Below are 15,369 nucleotides of genomic sequence, written 5' to 3'. Positions count from 1 at the left end.
ATTTCCATTGATTTTTTAAATGACTAAGTCAATAGCCAATTGATAGGCATACAGGCGTTTTGGTGTAGTCTATTAGGTCGCTATTGACCTAATTGGGGGAAAACATTTTCTCAGTACATTGGCTAGTTTTATATTGTCCTAATTTAAATAAAATAATTTGTAGATCAAGTTGTATTCCTATACAATATATCTATGAATATACCAATAAACTCTCCATACATTATATGATCATGAATGGGTTGTCAATTTATCATGGGGCGGCAGGGTAGCCTAGTGGTTAGAGCGTTGGACTAGTAACCGGAAGGTTGTGAGTTCAAACCCCCGAGCTGACAAGGTACAAATCTGTCGTTCTGCCCCTGAACAGGCAGTTAACCCACTGTTCCCAGGCCGTCATTGAAAATAAGAATTTTTTCTTAACTGACTTGCCTGGTTAAATAAAGGTTAAAAAAAATGGGAGTAAGATAGCCAATTGGGCATGCAATGTTAATTAGATTTTGGGCGCTCAATTGACCATTTTATGATACATTTTTGTGAATGGGTGTGTGTCTGGCTGCCAAATCTGTGTTCGTGAGTCGTGGCTGACGTCACGGCCAGTTAAACAGCAGTTTTTTGGGACCGGGGAGTCACGAAGCAAGAGGACACATTCCTTTGCACCGGGGAGCAGGCACGCCCCTCAAAGCTCCGCTGCTTTATAACGGGACTGGGCCGGGCAGAGGGAGACAACACAACTGTAACTCTGAACTCCAAGTGGAAGCAACTGTTCCCGTCAAATACGTACTGGGATACCATCCTGAAATCCAACGAGAGAAACATAGACACCAGAGACTCTAAAATAAAGGTAGGATTTTGCCTCCTGCGAATTTAAGTTTTGCAGTATGCAGCCTGCAAGAACACTTAAAAATATTAAGAATGCAACATATATTTACATTTTCAGAGACCATTTTAAAGAAATCCGATTATACATATATGTAATATGTTGTAATATGTAATATGTTATATATGTTGTACAAAGATGTAAAATTGTATGAAAAAGATGTTCCACAATAAAATGGGCATGACATATGCATTCCACTTTTTCCACACAGATGGATATGTACCAAGCTGGATATTATATGGAAAATTTCAGGACACAGGAAGTCCCTGCTGGTTTGGACTTTGCATCATATGGTATGTCATGTTCTCATTGGATAACTTATTGATAAACACTGATCAATGCATCAGTTCAAATTGAACTACACCCCAAACCAAATAACTGCCACCAACGCCACTAGAATTATGATTAATCATCAACTTTATTAGTTATCATTGTACACTCTGAAAATAACTTTCAGTGTCCACATGTGTCTATGATAAGATTTTGAGTTATGTTTCCTGTAGCTCTGTGTAGTAGTTGAAGGACAACGGAAATGTTTTTTTTGCATAGTTAGTATCTCATCAGCCCTGTCAGAAACTCAAAGTGAGACCTTGACATCTGCTTCTTCTACCCAACCGAGGGCTGTGTCAGGAAAAGGGGTGCTGGGGTGTGTGTCCATGCACTGTTTGTAGGAATGTCCGTCTGACTGAGGGAGGTAGAGCGAGACGGGGGTGGTCGGGTTAAAGACCCTCCCACTCTCTTTCCCTAATCCTTTCCTCCAGACTTCCTTCTCCAACAGATTTAGAGCCCCTCTAATCCCCCTTCATCACTACTCTGTCACGCTCCCTCCACTGGTGTTTTCTCCTCTTTCCCTCTGTTTCCCTTTCTCCCTCCATTCAACTAAAATGGGTCTGGTTGAGATTTTGTTCTGGGTGCCTCAGAATACTTGTTAAATAGATCTTTTGATGTGTTATTGTTACTATTATTAAACGTAAATAATAATAATAATGAGTAATAGTAGTAGACCATAACATTATTATTGCTTCAAGAAAAGCAGTTAGACAGTTTTTAGAGATAAGCTTGTATCCCCTTCATATCAATGTAACTTATTACATTCTAAACCAATTCTATTTCTATTCCATTTTGAGTTCTGTTTAGATCTTTATGCCTTTTGACTCATCCCGATCCTTCTCTTCTATCTCCGTGACCTCCAGACTACAGTGATGAAGACCTGTCTTTTCTATTAGACAGTAAAGGACCCGGGCAGCAGTATCCAGAGAGTTATGGAGAGCTGAAGAAGAATCTCTGTCCGTACGACAACAAAGGTACGCATATGAAGACTCTTCTAGAGGCTGTTTAACAACCACTTTATTTGACCACTCTGATAAGCATTCTGGGGGAAAAAATCATGAGATAGGCATGTCAGTGACCATTGACTAACTTCCAATGTTGCTCACGTGTTTTATTGTTGACGTCTTTCATTCTTTTCTTTTTTTCAGTAACCTCCAGTGACTCTGTCCTGTTCAACCTGGATTCATACCCAGAGTTTAACTGTTGGGCATCATACCCAAGTGGTGAGTGTCAGTCCCCTGTTCTACAATCCATATGTTTCTATCATTTTGAGAATTATTCTATTATCAACACCTGTTGTAGTATTAGAAATGAATGAATATTGATCATGATTGTTCATTCCTTTTTCTCTCTCTATCCATTACTAGATGGGTTGACTTTGGACCAGTCTCAAGCGGGTTTCCAGGATTCCACCCAGACGTACCACAGCCTTGTGCCCCTGTGTTCTCCAGCCCAGAGTGGACAGTTCAGCCCGGGCATGGAGGATGCTAGCACCAGCAACTCCTTCCTCCCTGGAAAAGGAACGAGCCACAGCGGGTCCCCCAGCACTGTCAGCCTGGACCACCTCAGTAAGAAAGACCACACATTTGAGACATAATGCAAAAAAAAAAATGAAATTAACAAATGCATGACCATTAGGCCTATTTGTGTTTAGAAACATATTGGCAGTTGTTGTTTTTTTGTAGGCTGTGTAATGTCTAATTCAAATCATTCATTTTCAAGCTGTCTGTTATTACCAGCTCTTCTTTGTTTATTTAACATGTAAAAATAACCATACAGAAAAATCCATAGGCTTTGATTACATGGATAATATATGCAATGTCTAACTCCTCCTCTTCCATAGGTGAAGCTGAACAAAGCTACACCCGTCACTCAGGTGAACAACTGTACGACTCAGAAGCACAAAAGACGTCACCCTCCTTCTGGCCAGACTACCCCTCTCCCAGCTACAGCGCATCCCTGCTGCCCCCTCACCACCCTCCATCTTGTTCCTCAACCCCTGGACCACAGCAGCCTTCAGAGCAATACTGCCCCCGTGTGGCCAAACGCAAAAGTACACACTCCCAAAGACACGAGAGGGAAAGAGGACAAGTGATGGGAATGTCAGTTTATCCAGGTGAGACTAGTCTCTTATCATGAATTATCATTACTACTGTTATACAAGTGTGTGTGTGAGCGTGGGTTGTGTGTGTGGGTAGTGTGTGAGCCTGATTGTGGGTTTGCTCGAGAATGTGCTTTTGTCATTACTGTGTCTTCTTTTAAATTGAAACACATTCATAGTATATCTTAAGAGTAGCAGGCAAAAACAACTTTTGTTTGCAGTCTAGTGCTTAAAGATGATACAATTCTGTTTTTTTTCATATGCATTTTCTCTCTATTCAGGATCAGGGCCCATCCAATTATGGCAGTTCTTACTGGAGCTGCTTCTAGACTCTGCCTGCTGTACCTTCATCTGCTGGACAGGAGACGGTTGGGAGTTCAAGATGTCCGACCCAGCAGAGGTGAGTTTCTCTACTGATTGTGAGAGATTTTAACCACTCGCACGAGGAGTTGGAAACGAGCATAGGATTGAGCAATGGGAATATGCTATCATGTGTTTGTGGTTATTTTTTAACAATCACCCCCTTTGTGTTTCATCCAGGTGGCCAAGCGCTGGGGCCAGTGTAAGAACAAGCCCAAGATGAACTACGAGAAGCTGAGCCGTGGCCTGCGCTACTACTACCACAAGAACATCATCCACAAAACGACGGGCAAGCGATACGTCTACCGCTTCGTCTTGGACGTGCAGGGGATGCTGGGGAAGACGGCACAGGAGGTCCTGGCCAGCCTGAACATTTTACCCACGGGGACAGAGTCCTCCTGGCAAGGCCAGGGGGCACCAGTATCATCACCAGTGTCCAGCGAAGCATGGCGTCGCTGTAGAGGGAGTGTACCAGCAGCACTGGTTCTCATTGGTGCTATTGTCTCTTGATAGTGTTATGGCTACATCACTAGAAATATGCTATGTAGAACAAGCATGCCTCTTTGACATGTAGAAAAGGAATAACATCGGCTCTATTCATGGGATTTCTATCTGCAACATTAGACAATGTTCGGTGTAACACTTTTATTACCAAGTGATACAGTAGTAGCCATAGCTGTGGGAAGTAGGCGTGTTGAGGTTGCTGTAGCACCCCCTGAAAAATCGGAATTTTAAAAAGTATGTAGTAGCCTTCAATTTGATTTGGTTTTAGTGTATGACTTACCTCCTATTAACGTCAGCAGAATGAGAGCTCAATGAAACGGTAAGCCCAGCTGTCTCCAATACTGATGTTCTTTATGGTAATGACATGGTTAGTGATGAACAATCCTCCTCCATCCTCAAGTACTTTTTACCCCCTCTAAAATAATGGGTGCATGACACCCCTGCTTAGCACCCATGATGTTGAACAATGTTTGACATGAACTTTGACTGTGAGGATCTGTCTATTTTTATACTCTTACACATCTACCTCTTTTATGGCTGACAAAATAAAGCTAAGAGGGACAATGCTTGTTCTGTTGAATATAATGTGTGATTTACATGATTTAGGGAACAATGTTGTTTGTAAAATGATTGTAAATAAACTGTACATAACTTTAAAATACTATTTACATTTTCTGTATTATTTCGAAAGGTATGAAACTAAAATGAGCAGGCAAAAATACATACAAATAATATAATAGATTCGTTAAGATAAATTCTATATGACATTTTTGTAAAAATAGAATGGATTATGCTTTTTTGTTTCTGCTGGAGTGTGCTGATGGACCTCCCCTCGGCCTATGACGTGTCACGGTGCGAATTGTACAGTATCTTGAAGATATTACAGTCAGTAGCCTATTAGACAACCGAATAGAAGGCACGGAGCCTAATGTTACAAAACCTTGTTTAAATACCAGTTTGGCATAAAAAATGTCGAAAACCGTTGGCGATATATTAATTGGAGTCCTGGATGACTTAGGAGAGGCTGAATTGAAGAAGTTCAGACGTAAACTATGTGACCGCAAGCAGGAGCCAAAAGTTCGCAGGGGCATTGTTGAGAAAGCGGACCCAGTGGACTTGGTGGACATTCTGACCCGTACCTTCACTGAAGACGGGGCTGTGAATGTGGCTATAGAGGTCTTGGTTGCAATTGACTGCCAAAATGTCGCAAAGGAACTGATGGAATTCAAGAAATGTAAGTCGAATAAAGTAGGAGGCACGTCCATTGGACATTTAAAAATATTTAATTTCATATCTTTGAAAGGTTTAAAAACACTTCAGTTAACCCAAAAGTAGGCTAGAACAAAACTTTATTAGATCTAGGGCCTAAATAAATTACATTGAAATGTCCATAACGTAGGGAAGGAAAACTATAAGGAAGTTGACAGTTTTACTTTCACTTATGCGAGCATTCTATTTTGCTCTTCTGACCAGAATGATAGCATTCAGTAGTATATATTCATTTTCAACTAAAAGTAGGCCTAATACGTTCTGCAATAAACACATTTAGATTGCTTGCTGATTTATCTTTAGGCCAACTATTCAATATTTGTATTCGATTGGTGGCGTCTCATGAAGTCTATTTTACAGCTCCAGGATCTTGCGTAACATCTGGTGATAGAATGGAAAGTGCAACTGGACCAACGAAGATGAACCAAGGTAAGCACTAAACCAGATGTTATATAGCCTAATGTCTCAAATAGGATGACGTTATTAAAACAAATGTACACTACCGTTCAAAAGTTTGGGGTCACTTAGAAATGGGCCTCTGTACTCCGATGTATTCCATTAAAAATCAGCAGTTTCAAGCTACAATAATCAGTTACAACATTAATGTCTACACTGTATTTATGATCAATTTTGTTGTTATTTTAATGGACAAGAAATTAGCTTTCCTTTCATAAACAAGGACATTTCTAAGTGACCCCAAACTTTTGAACGGTAGAAAAGTCCTTCCTTTTAATTTCTTTCCCCAACATTCTGTAGGTGCTACTGCTGCCCTCTAGAATCTTCAACAGCATTTCTTCACTCCCCATAGCCTATTTAATCCTGTATGAATTAGAAAAAGTTCCTCACGCCTATCCTCAACCCCCCCCCCCCTGCACGCACACACGCATCATTAACATCACTGCCAAAAGTCCCAAGCCATGTCCGATCTCTACCTCAGATAAACACTTTGTGGACCATCACCGGACGGCCCTGATCGACAGAGTGAGCCAGGTGGAACCCCTATTGGATAGACTCCTGGATAAGGGAATCATCACCCCAAACACCTACAGTGACGTGATGGTTGCACGGAACAGAACCACCCAGAACAGGATGAGGGAGCTCTACGATGGCCCTCTGAAAGCATGTGGGCCTAAAGGCAAAGATATATTCTTAGATATCCTGATGAAGCTGGAGCCATTCCTAATCAGTGACCTGAAGGGGGAATAATGGAGATGGGGGCCATTCACATTTTTTTTTAAGGCAAGCGACAAAAATGTGATGATAATAATGCCCTCTGTTTTACAGTACATTCTTAAATTGGAAAAATGAATAGTCTCCAAAGTTTGCAATAAATGAATACATTTTATATTGGCTGCTGTTTTTTTCTTTTCAGTAGCATATACTGTGTGGTGAATTCTGATCATCCAGCTTTTTTTAAACTCAACAATAGAAAACATACGAATACATGTAGTAACATAGTGTTTTGCAGCCTATACAAATTAGTGAACAATTATTTGTTTCTTGAACATAAACAAGCATACGGCCATTTGAATGTAAACGTCTGCTTAACGTAAGAGAGCCATTGACAGCCTGGTCCTAGATCTGTTTGTTCTGTCTGGTCAATTAGTTGTTATTGTTTGCATAAGGAGCGGCAAGGACTGGCATGATGATGGCACAAACAGACTGGTACCCAGGAGTGTATTTTTTAGTCTCATTAGAGTTTCCATTGGACACATTCAGGTAGGTCCCTTTGTTTCGTTCTTTCTGCTTTGTTTGCGTCAGTCTTCTGTTTGGTTTCTTTTGGTTGCTAGCTAGTGATTACAGACTAACATCCATATATGGCTGTCTGTAGACGCATTAGCCTGTTTTTAAACGTTCCAATGAATTCTGCCTTTAGTTGCATGTACAACACATTCACAGTGTATTTTTTCTTTTTGGGGAGGACACGTTGTTTGAATGTTAAATGACGAGACAGAGGTTTTGACGCAAGTAACCAGTCTTGTTCAGGTACGTCACAATTACATCCCGGTATTTCAAGCACACCGGTAAAACACGTGAGTTGCAGTAATGAACATTTACCAACAGATGGCTTTACTGTGCCATCTTACACCCATAACACACATCATCTGTTTAAAAATGCAGCCACTTGCCCAACATGTTGTCTTAGTAGGCTTGTGTGACAATGCTTTGTTTAAACAAAACAAATTCATATGGAACAGTCAACTCAATGTATTAGAAATAAAACGTAATAAAACAAAAGCAATAGACCATGCTGCTAGCATATTCAAAAGCCACATTTGTTCACATTAGGTTTTTGTCTTCAGTGTCTATCTGTAGTTTAAAAAAAACACAGGATTTGGCAAAAACGTCCACTCCCTGAATTCATTGGGAGAGTGTTGATGATACAGTTACTAGAGGAGAGAGACCAAGTTGAGATGCTGGACCAGGTGGATAAGGTATGATTCAAGGCAGTTTATTAAAGGTAAAAATATCTGACAAAGCATGCACGGACCCGTTCATTTAGCTCAGAGGGAACTATCAGAAAAAACCCCCAAGACATTGTGCATTGACATTTTATACAACAAATGATGTAGGTTGAGTCTAGGAGGTTCCTCTCGTCTGATTGGTCCTCGGGTTCAGCTCCTTCGTCGGTGTTGCTGGTGTCCTTCTCCTATTGGTTCTGGTGTAAGTCCTTTGTCCTTGAATGCTTGACAAATATGAGTTATGTGTTATGTGCGTGTGTGTGTGCGTGTGTGTGTGTGTGTGTGTGTGTGCAAGTTGTTTTGACATGTGTGTGTCTTTCGGTCACAAGATGTTGCAGCCTAATCTTGTGTTGCAAACCCTTGTGATTAGGGCGTTTCCTGTTTTCCACTTGGGGTCCTGCGTCTTGGTGGGTGACTATGTGTGTATGTGTGTGTGTGTGTGCTCACTCGATACTGTGCAATGCCTAATCTATATTGGCTCACGCTGTGTGGCCAAACACTGACCAAACATTAATAGAGAGGCTCAGTAGACAACTTAAGTAATACAGGATGGGTTCCAACAGCGTCCTACTTAATAAGCATATGATTAACTTCTATGTTGCAACTAGCAAGCTTATAATGTTAGCATGATATATTTATTACAAATCCCCCTCTTCACGTCTCAAGACGTGAACCTTGGGCTGGCAATAGAAGCATAAGATAAAAATTTGTCAGCGGACAAATTTTGTGATTCCCCCTCTTCACGTCTCACAAGAGACGTGGCACATGGGCTAATAGAGCCCTTCATCATACAGACTTTCAGCTTCCTCCACTACAAGCAAGGGATACATTTGGCTAGTTTGATTCGGATCAATAGCTGATGTGATAACCCTAGTAGTCAATGTACGGGCACATGGAATGCAACAGCACCCACAAAGGACTAGGATGGCTGCAAAAACCGAAATGGAAACGAGGATAGATGAGACCAGGGTTTTATACTTGCCAAACGCATCCATCCATGAGTCCCACATGGAGGTGTCCACCCCAGAGTGTTTCTTCATCTTACCATTAAGGGTACGAAGTCCCTCCAGGGCAACGGTAAGGCTTCCATCCAAGGCTGTGTTATTGGGAATAAAGGTACAACATTGTTCCCCAAACATGGAACAGACCCCGCCTTTCTCGGCCAGTAACATATCAATAGCAATATGATTTTGGAAGGCCATGAGGGAAGTTGCAGACAGTTGACCATGTACTGCCTCAAAGCCTTGCTGTGTCCAATTGCCTAGTTTTTGCACATTGTAATGGATATAGTTAATTCTGTCAACATTTTTGTTTACCGTACACCACCAGCAGATAGATGATTCAAAACCTGCTGCCACTTGGTCTATCAATTTGTACTCATCTGGAACCCCCCTTGGGACCCCTATGCCATCCCCTATGCCCCTATGCCATCCCCTGGAGTAGTGGCATCACGTTTGGTCCTCCTAAGAGGGAAGCCTTCACCAGGGGATTCCAGATCTGTGGATGGGTTGGGTAAACTGAAATAGGAAGTATCAAAGATATTAGAGCACATGTGGCAGAAACATTTCCCGGGAGCCCATCAAAAAGTCTTGAACCTCCGCACCACCACCAAACATCAGCCCTAGAGACAGGTTTAAAGATAGAATTAGGTGTATGGACATGTGAACACCATCCTTTTGGAACAGTCCCCAATGTGGGAGTCCCTATGGTGAGATTCACACACGTGAAGTTGGCCTTAGCCACATGATAGGAGAAGATGGGTTTCTTGGCTACGCTTCTAACCACAGGGTACACCTTATCCCATAAGGAACAATTTTGGGGTGGGTTATCGTGTTTCATGACAGGCAGGAAACATTCAATAGTAATGGTGGCTGGGACAATGCGGAGCAACGGACGTCCCCCCATGCACACCACACAACTCTGATTTGTCATCTTACCTGCTTCCTCTGTCAAAAGGAGCCCGTTGTTAGAAAGGCCAGAGACCCCTGTAGCCGTACGAATAGCGCTATCCAACGTGGGTGCGGTGGTGAGCATAGTAATGGGTCTCCACCTGCCCAGACCTCCAGCCTCCACCACCTTTGTCGGCTCATCCTTTATAGTGACAGAAGATGGGATGGGAGGTCTGCTCCTCTTGAGTAGCTAGACCAGTCTGGGCCCGTTTCGGCGACAAGATTTTTCCAGGACCAGTCATCCAGGCCCCCTTTTGTCATATACCAATGATAAGTGGTCTGCCATAGTGGCCCAGTACCACTGTTTCTAGAGCTCTCTAGCATTCCCCAAGGTACGGTAACAGTGGTGGTGGTGTTTACAGGAACACATAGGGTAGTGCTTCTCACTTGGTCAGTTGCGCAAGTCTGGGTGATTTGTCCAATGTGTCGTTTGCATATGGCATGGCTCTGGGTGTGTTCAGTGATGTTGTATAGAGTGGTGCTAGATGTGACATTAGCTTGGCTGGGGTGTGGTGGATGTGTCATGTGCTGAAATAACCACGTGAGAGTTCCTAAGGAAACTCCAGTGATTAGGATGAAAATAACAAACAAGGGACCAGAGATCCCCAGCCTATCCCAGGGATTTTTGTATCTCATCCCTGGGTTAGGCCCTCTAGCCTGTGTTGATGGGAGTCTCATCCACATCGTCACAGGGCAGAGGAACTGAATTTGGTGTCAAATTGAGGGCGTTCAAATCGGCCCTGACCTCAGTCAATGTTCTGGAAGGAGTTGGTGCTGGGGTGCAATTTGTGAGGTGGTGCCAAGGTGCGCCCGATTTACCTTTGACCTGGACTGAGTGTGAAGTAACCTCCTTCACTTCGTACGATCCAGCCCACCTGGGTTCAAGCCACTTCCGCTTGTGGACCTTCACCCTCACCCAGTCACCAACCTTTACCTTCAGTGGCACCGGATCTCCCGTCAGCTCCCCCTCTTGGACCTTGTGGATCTGTTTGGAGAGAGCTGCAGAAAGTTCTGTCAGTTTTTGACATAATCAGACATTACAATTTGATGTACATCAAGGGTGGGCATATGACCTCCCTCCCTTGGTGGACCAGGCATGACTCTTCCAGTCATTATCTCATGAGGAGAGAGATGGGTGCTTGCACCTGGAGAGGCTCTCATGGCCATCAACGCCAGGGGCAGGGCTTCAACCCATGTCAACTTTAAACCTGCACATATTTTGGCTATCTTAGCCTTCAAAGTCTGGTTAGCGCGTTCCACGAGCCCCTGGGATTGCGGCTTATACACAGACCCAAACTTGTGTATAATTCCGAACCTCTCCTCCACCTGTTTCAGGTGTCGGTTGCTGAAATGGGACCCGTTGTCGGATCTGATTTGCCTGGGAACTCCATATCTTGGTATGAGTTCAGTCTGTAGCCACTTAATGACAGACCTGGCATCCTCACGTGCTGTTGGTATTGCCTCAACCATTTAGAGAACCTGTCTACCATTACTAAGAGGTATCTCTTTCCATTAGTTACATTATCAGGCCCAATGTCAGTGTAGTCTATACTAATGTCCTGGAAACAGGCATTGGGCACTGGGTATGAACCCATTGGTGTTTGATATGGTTTCTTTGGATTGTGGCTGCCACAAATGCTACACTCGTCGCAAAACAAGTCTGTCATGTCTTTCATGTGGGGGTGCCACCAAATGTAGGACACCTTCTGCAAAGTCTTTAATTTACCCTCATGTGTGAGCCCATGTCCCTCTCGGATCAGCTCTGGACATAGGTGTGCGGGGGCCACCAACCTGCCATCATGACATCTCCATAGTCCATCAGGTCCCTTAGTGGCCCCTCTCTGTCCCCACACTGAGTGTTCATACGGTCCTGCTGAGAACTGGAATTCTTTGATGTGTTGCTCTGTGAGCTCAGTTGGTGCTGGTTGAGTCTGTAGTACTATTGTCTCGGGGTGTAACCGCCCGCTTTCTTGGCTGCTTTGTCAGCTGCATCATTGCCTTCGCTGATTCGGCTTCTCAGTTGTTGGTGTCCTTTGCACTTCATGATGGCCACCTTCCCAGGTAGTGAGACTGCTTTAATCAGTTTCTCCATCTGTGCCTTGTGTTTGATTGGTAGGTTGCCTGGGGTGGTGAAGTTTCGCCTCAGCCATTGTGGTCCATCCGTATGGACTGCCCCGTGAGCATAAGCTGAGTCGATGTATATGTTCACAGTCTTTCCTTCAGCTGTTTCCAGTGCTTGTGTCAAACCTATGATTTCAGCTAACTGGGCTGATGCAGGTTGTGGGATAATAGCAGATTCCAGAGTCACGTGTGACCCATCTGGAAGCTGTTGCACCACTGCATATGCTGCTATGTTCCCCTTTTCTCCTCTGTAGCAGCATCCATCTGTGTACAACCATAGGTCAAGGTTGGTTAGTGGTTCATTACCCAGGTCAGGTCTCAATTTCAGTTCTTGTGCTGCTCTTTCTGCACATGAGTGAGAATGATGTCATCTTTACCAGCGACTCGGGATTTGACCCCCCCTCTCTGTGAGGCTCTCAGAGGAGAATGGTGTGCCTGGGGTGGTTCCTGTTTTTTGACTTCCTCACAATCCAGGAATCCTTTCTCTATGTTCAGTGCCATGTTCCCCTGTTACGGATACAGTTATCTGTGGGTTTCTTTTCTCTCCTTCTCCCCTCTCAGGTGAAAATCATCACTCCCCAATCAGTCAACAATCAATCATCAATCAGAAGACACACCTCCTCCTATTTCCTGACCTATCACAGTTCCTTCCCCATGGTTTAAAAACCCCATCATTTGTTTGTTCTAGAGCTCAGCTCAGCTCAATCTCTCTGTATATGTCATGTCTGTAGGTCTCTGTGTTTCACTCTCGCTTTGTGTCTTAACCTCTCTTTTGTTTAAGCACCTCATAGAACTTTGTCATCACCTGTGAGTATTGTTTTTGGTTATGGTGTTTGTGTTTTTGTTGCTGGTGGGAAAAGGGGGAAACCAAGACAAGTCGCCCATGGGCATACACTACCCGTAGGTGAACTTTGTTAAATACACTAGTTAGAACTGGGCGGACCACCCACTGTATTTTTGGTTAGTTAGTTAGCTGTTGTTAAAGTAGGCTAGTCTAGCTTAGGGGTGTTTTTGAATACTTATTGTTTCTTTCCTTGGGTCCAACTCAGCCCCTTTTCCTGCTCCCCCCATTACCGTGTGTTTATAAATAAACCTAGAGTTTGACGGTAGATTTCTGTTGTCGTGGTTATTTCGTTTACACTTTTACTTTGTCACAATAATAATTTGCATGAGTTATGTTAAGTCTCATTACCATCCCCCCTAGACTGTCGGGCCAAAAGGGATTCGTAACATCCCCTTTAAAAGGCCACTCTGTACATACAAAACTGGCGCCTGTACCACAGGAGGGTTCAAAAATGGGTTATATGGGCTGAGGGTACCGCCAGACGTGTATGGGGGAGGCGTGCTTTTCAGGTCATCCGGCAAGGTCGGGTAGAGTAATGCTACGGGCGCTGAGGGTACCGGTGTGATGCTGGTTGCAGACTGTGGGGGTGGTGAATTCGTTGTGGTATCTGTCACTATCCCCATCATATCAGGCTTCTTGTATGGTTGTGTCCTCTGAATCTCTTCAATTGCCCATGTTCCTATCTTCAGTTCAGCCTCTGCTCTCTCTCTCTGTGTTTAGTTCCTTCTTTCTTGAATAGATGAGCCCTATTCCTTTCCTCTTCACTTGCAATCCCTTCCTTCACTGCCTCCCCTAGTTCCTTCTCCATGGTGGTGAGTTGACTTTTTGACGGAGCACCCCCACTTAGGTAACCTGCCTGTGTCCACTTCAATTTAACTCCCTCCCAAACCTTCTTTATTGACTTGTACTGTTCCTTTCCACCTGCTCTATCCTGCATCCTTTGATCTAAATATTCATTAAATTTAAATTTTGGGACAATGGTTGTGGCCATTTTATTTTTAAACTGCGCCTGGGTCCATAACTATCTTGGTGCACTTAGCCCGTCGTTGGTCAAGACCAGCGATGTATTCACGGTGCCGACACAGACTTATCTCTTGTGTCCCACCCTCGTACACAAGGAATTTTATTGCCGAATGAATTATACAGCTATTTTAACCAGATTTTTCGGCAATATCCTTTTGGAACAATATAATAGTAAATTCAGGCGCTCCTAAAAGAATTATCAGAATAATTCTAGGACTTTGATAGGAAAAGAATATTATTGTCACTTATTCAACCAATTAATTAAATACTTTCCCAAAGTATTTCAAACGCCTCCTTTTGGAACAATATATCAATGAAATCCAGCGCTTCTATAATAATTATCAAATTAATTCTAGTCCTTAAGGAAATACCAACAGCACAAAGAGAAAATCAAGCAATCACTCAGCACGTATGGTCAGCACCAATGAGTCTCGTGAAACGGCCAAGCAGTTACAATATGGTTACACAAGTCACATTAATTTGGAGAGCATGGATTTAATTCCATGCCCTTAATTCAAGTTTAGACTTATTTACCGGTGCCGCCTAGCAGAAAAATAGTTATCAACTAGTTCCGGATTTGTTAGCTTGAATCCCGAATGGTCAAGCTCAGTTTAATTCCGTCACTTATAGAGGGCTGCCCGAGGTTGCCAACAACTTGCATTCAACTAGTTTCGGACACTGATACAGACTTGACACTGAACCCTTCTCTCGTGGGTTTATCACAACACTGAACCCTTCTCTCGTGGGTAGCCCTTCTCTCATGGGCCTCTCTATATACTCTGAACCCTTCTCTCGTGGGTATAAAATAACATTGTTTTAGATATTTTTACACAACTGCCTTGTTTTTCAACACAAGTAAATTTAACAGAAATTCATACTCACTCTGTTACTGATCTTAAATTTGGTTTTGTCTATAGTACAATATGCAGATTTTTGATTTAACAGGCTCTGCTTACCTTTGTTTAGTCGACGTTTTAGATCAGGTTCCTGAGGTGAGATGAATCCCCGGCGGCTCCTTTTCAGGTCACCCGTCTCTCTGGATTTGCCTCCAACTTGCCTCTCCTCTCATCAACCTCCTTTGGACTGAATTCAGGTTCTTATATCAACCGTCCTCTGCTACCATGTTTTGTTGATGATACAGTTACTAGAGGAGAGAGACCAAGTTGAGACGCTGGACCAGGTGGATAAGGTATGATTCAAGGCAGTTTATTAAAGGTAAAAATATCTGACAAAGCATGCACGGACCCGTTCATTTAGCTCAGAGGGAACTATCAGAAAAAGGCCCCAAGACATTGTGCATTGACATTTTATACAACAAATGATGTAGGTTGAGTCTAGGAGGTTCCTCTCGTCTGATTGGTCCTCGGGTTCAGCTCCTTCCTCGGTGTTGCTAGTGTCCTTCTCTTATTGGTTCTGGTGTAAGTCCTTTGTCCTTGAATGCTCGACAAAAAGGAGAAGTTATGTGCGTGTGTGTGTGCGTGTGTGTGTGGTGTGCAAGTTGTTTTGACATGTCTGTGTGTGTGTCTTTCGGT

General features: G+C 43.2%; 2 protein-coding genes and 1 long non-coding RNA gene across 5 annotated transcripts; 2 read left to right on the top strand and 1 right to left on the bottom strand.

Moving 5' to 3' along the window:
- The first annotated feature begins 494 nt into the window (after window positions 1–494).
- LOC135520165 (protein C-ets-2-like) lies at window positions 495–4,828 on the top strand. Of its 2 annotated transcripts, none has more exons than XM_064945520.1 (8): window positions 495–838; window positions 1,086–1,167; window positions 2,101–2,178; window positions 2,353–2,427; window positions 2,572–2,772; window positions 3,048–3,320; window positions 3,587–3,705; window positions 3,846–4,828. In XM_064945520.1, the coding sequence occupies exons 2-8, from the start codon at window positions 1,086–1,088 to the stop codon at window positions 4,173–4,175; spliced, it is 1,158 nt and encodes a 385-aa protein (XP_064801592.1). In that variant the 5' UTR covers window positions 495–838; the 3' UTR covers window positions 4,176–4,828. The 2 variants fall into 2 exon arrangements, with proteins under 2 accessions (XP_064801592.1, XP_064801591.1); XM_064945519.1 differs by having other exon boundaries at window positions 502–838; window positions 2,068–2,178.
- Window positions 4,829–5,001: 173 nt separating this feature from the next.
- Window positions 5,002–6,783, top strand: LOC135520162 (apoptosis-associated speck-like protein containing a CARD). The gene is made up of 3 exons (XM_064945518.1): window positions 5,002–5,403; window positions 5,799–5,867; window positions 6,376–6,783. Exons 1-3 carry the CDS (start codon window positions 5,139–5,141, stop codon window positions 6,642–6,644), a joined length of 603 nt encoding a protein of 200 aa, XP_064801590.1. The 5' UTR covers window positions 5,002–5,138; the 3' UTR covers window positions 6,645–6,783.
- Window positions 6,784–7,869: 1,086 nt separating this feature from the next.
- LOC135520163 (uncharacterized) lies at window positions 7,870–15,144 on the bottom strand. 2 transcript variants are annotated; one of them, XR_010452357.1, is made up of 2 exons: window positions 14,794–15,144; window positions 7,870–12,234 (listed from the first exon to the last, which is right to left on the bottom strand). It is a non-coding gene; the product is annotated as an uncharacterized LOC135520163 (long non-coding RNA). The 2 variants fall into 2 exon arrangements; XR_010452358.1 differs by having other exon boundaries at window positions 7,870–10,848.
- Between the last annotated feature and the right edge of the window lie 225 nt (window positions 15,145–15,369).

This window comes from Oncorhynchus masou, chromosome 29 (assembly GCF_036934945.1).
Source record: "Oncorhynchus masou masou isolate Uvic2021 chromosome 29, UVic_Omas_1.1, whole genome shotgun sequence".
NCBI classification, from domain to species: Eukaryota; Metazoa; Chordata; class Actinopteri; order Salmoniformes; family Salmonidae; genus Oncorhynchus; species Oncorhynchus masou.
This window is presented reverse-complemented; position numbering and strand designations above follow the sequence as displayed.

Bases quoted from the DNA above. Each gene is read 5' to 3' on its own strand.
- LOC135520162 (XM_064945518.1), top strand. From the start codon at position 5,139: ATGTCGAAAACCGTTGGCGATATATTAATTGGAGTCCTGGATGACTTA. The intron at 5,404-5,798 runs GTAAGTCGAATA...TCTATTTTACAG, and splicing joins ACTGATGGAATTCAAGAAAT to CTCCAGGATCTTGCGTAACA. The intron at 5,868-6,375 runs GTAAGCACTAAA...TCTCTACCTCAG, and splicing joins ACCAACGAAGATGAACCAAG to ATAAACACTTTGTGGACCAT.
- LOC135520165 (XM_064945519.1), top strand. From the start codon at position 1,086: ATGGATATGTACCAAGCTGGATATTATATGGAAAATTTCAGGACACAG. The intron at 2,179-2,352 runs GTACGCATATGA...TCTTTTTTTCAG, and splicing joins CTGTCCGTACGACAACAAAG to TAACCTCCAGTGACTCTGTC. The intron at 2,773-3,047 runs GTAAGAAAGACC...CCTCTTCCATAG, and splicing joins TGTCAGCCTGGACCACCTCA to GTGAAGCTGAACAAAGCTAC.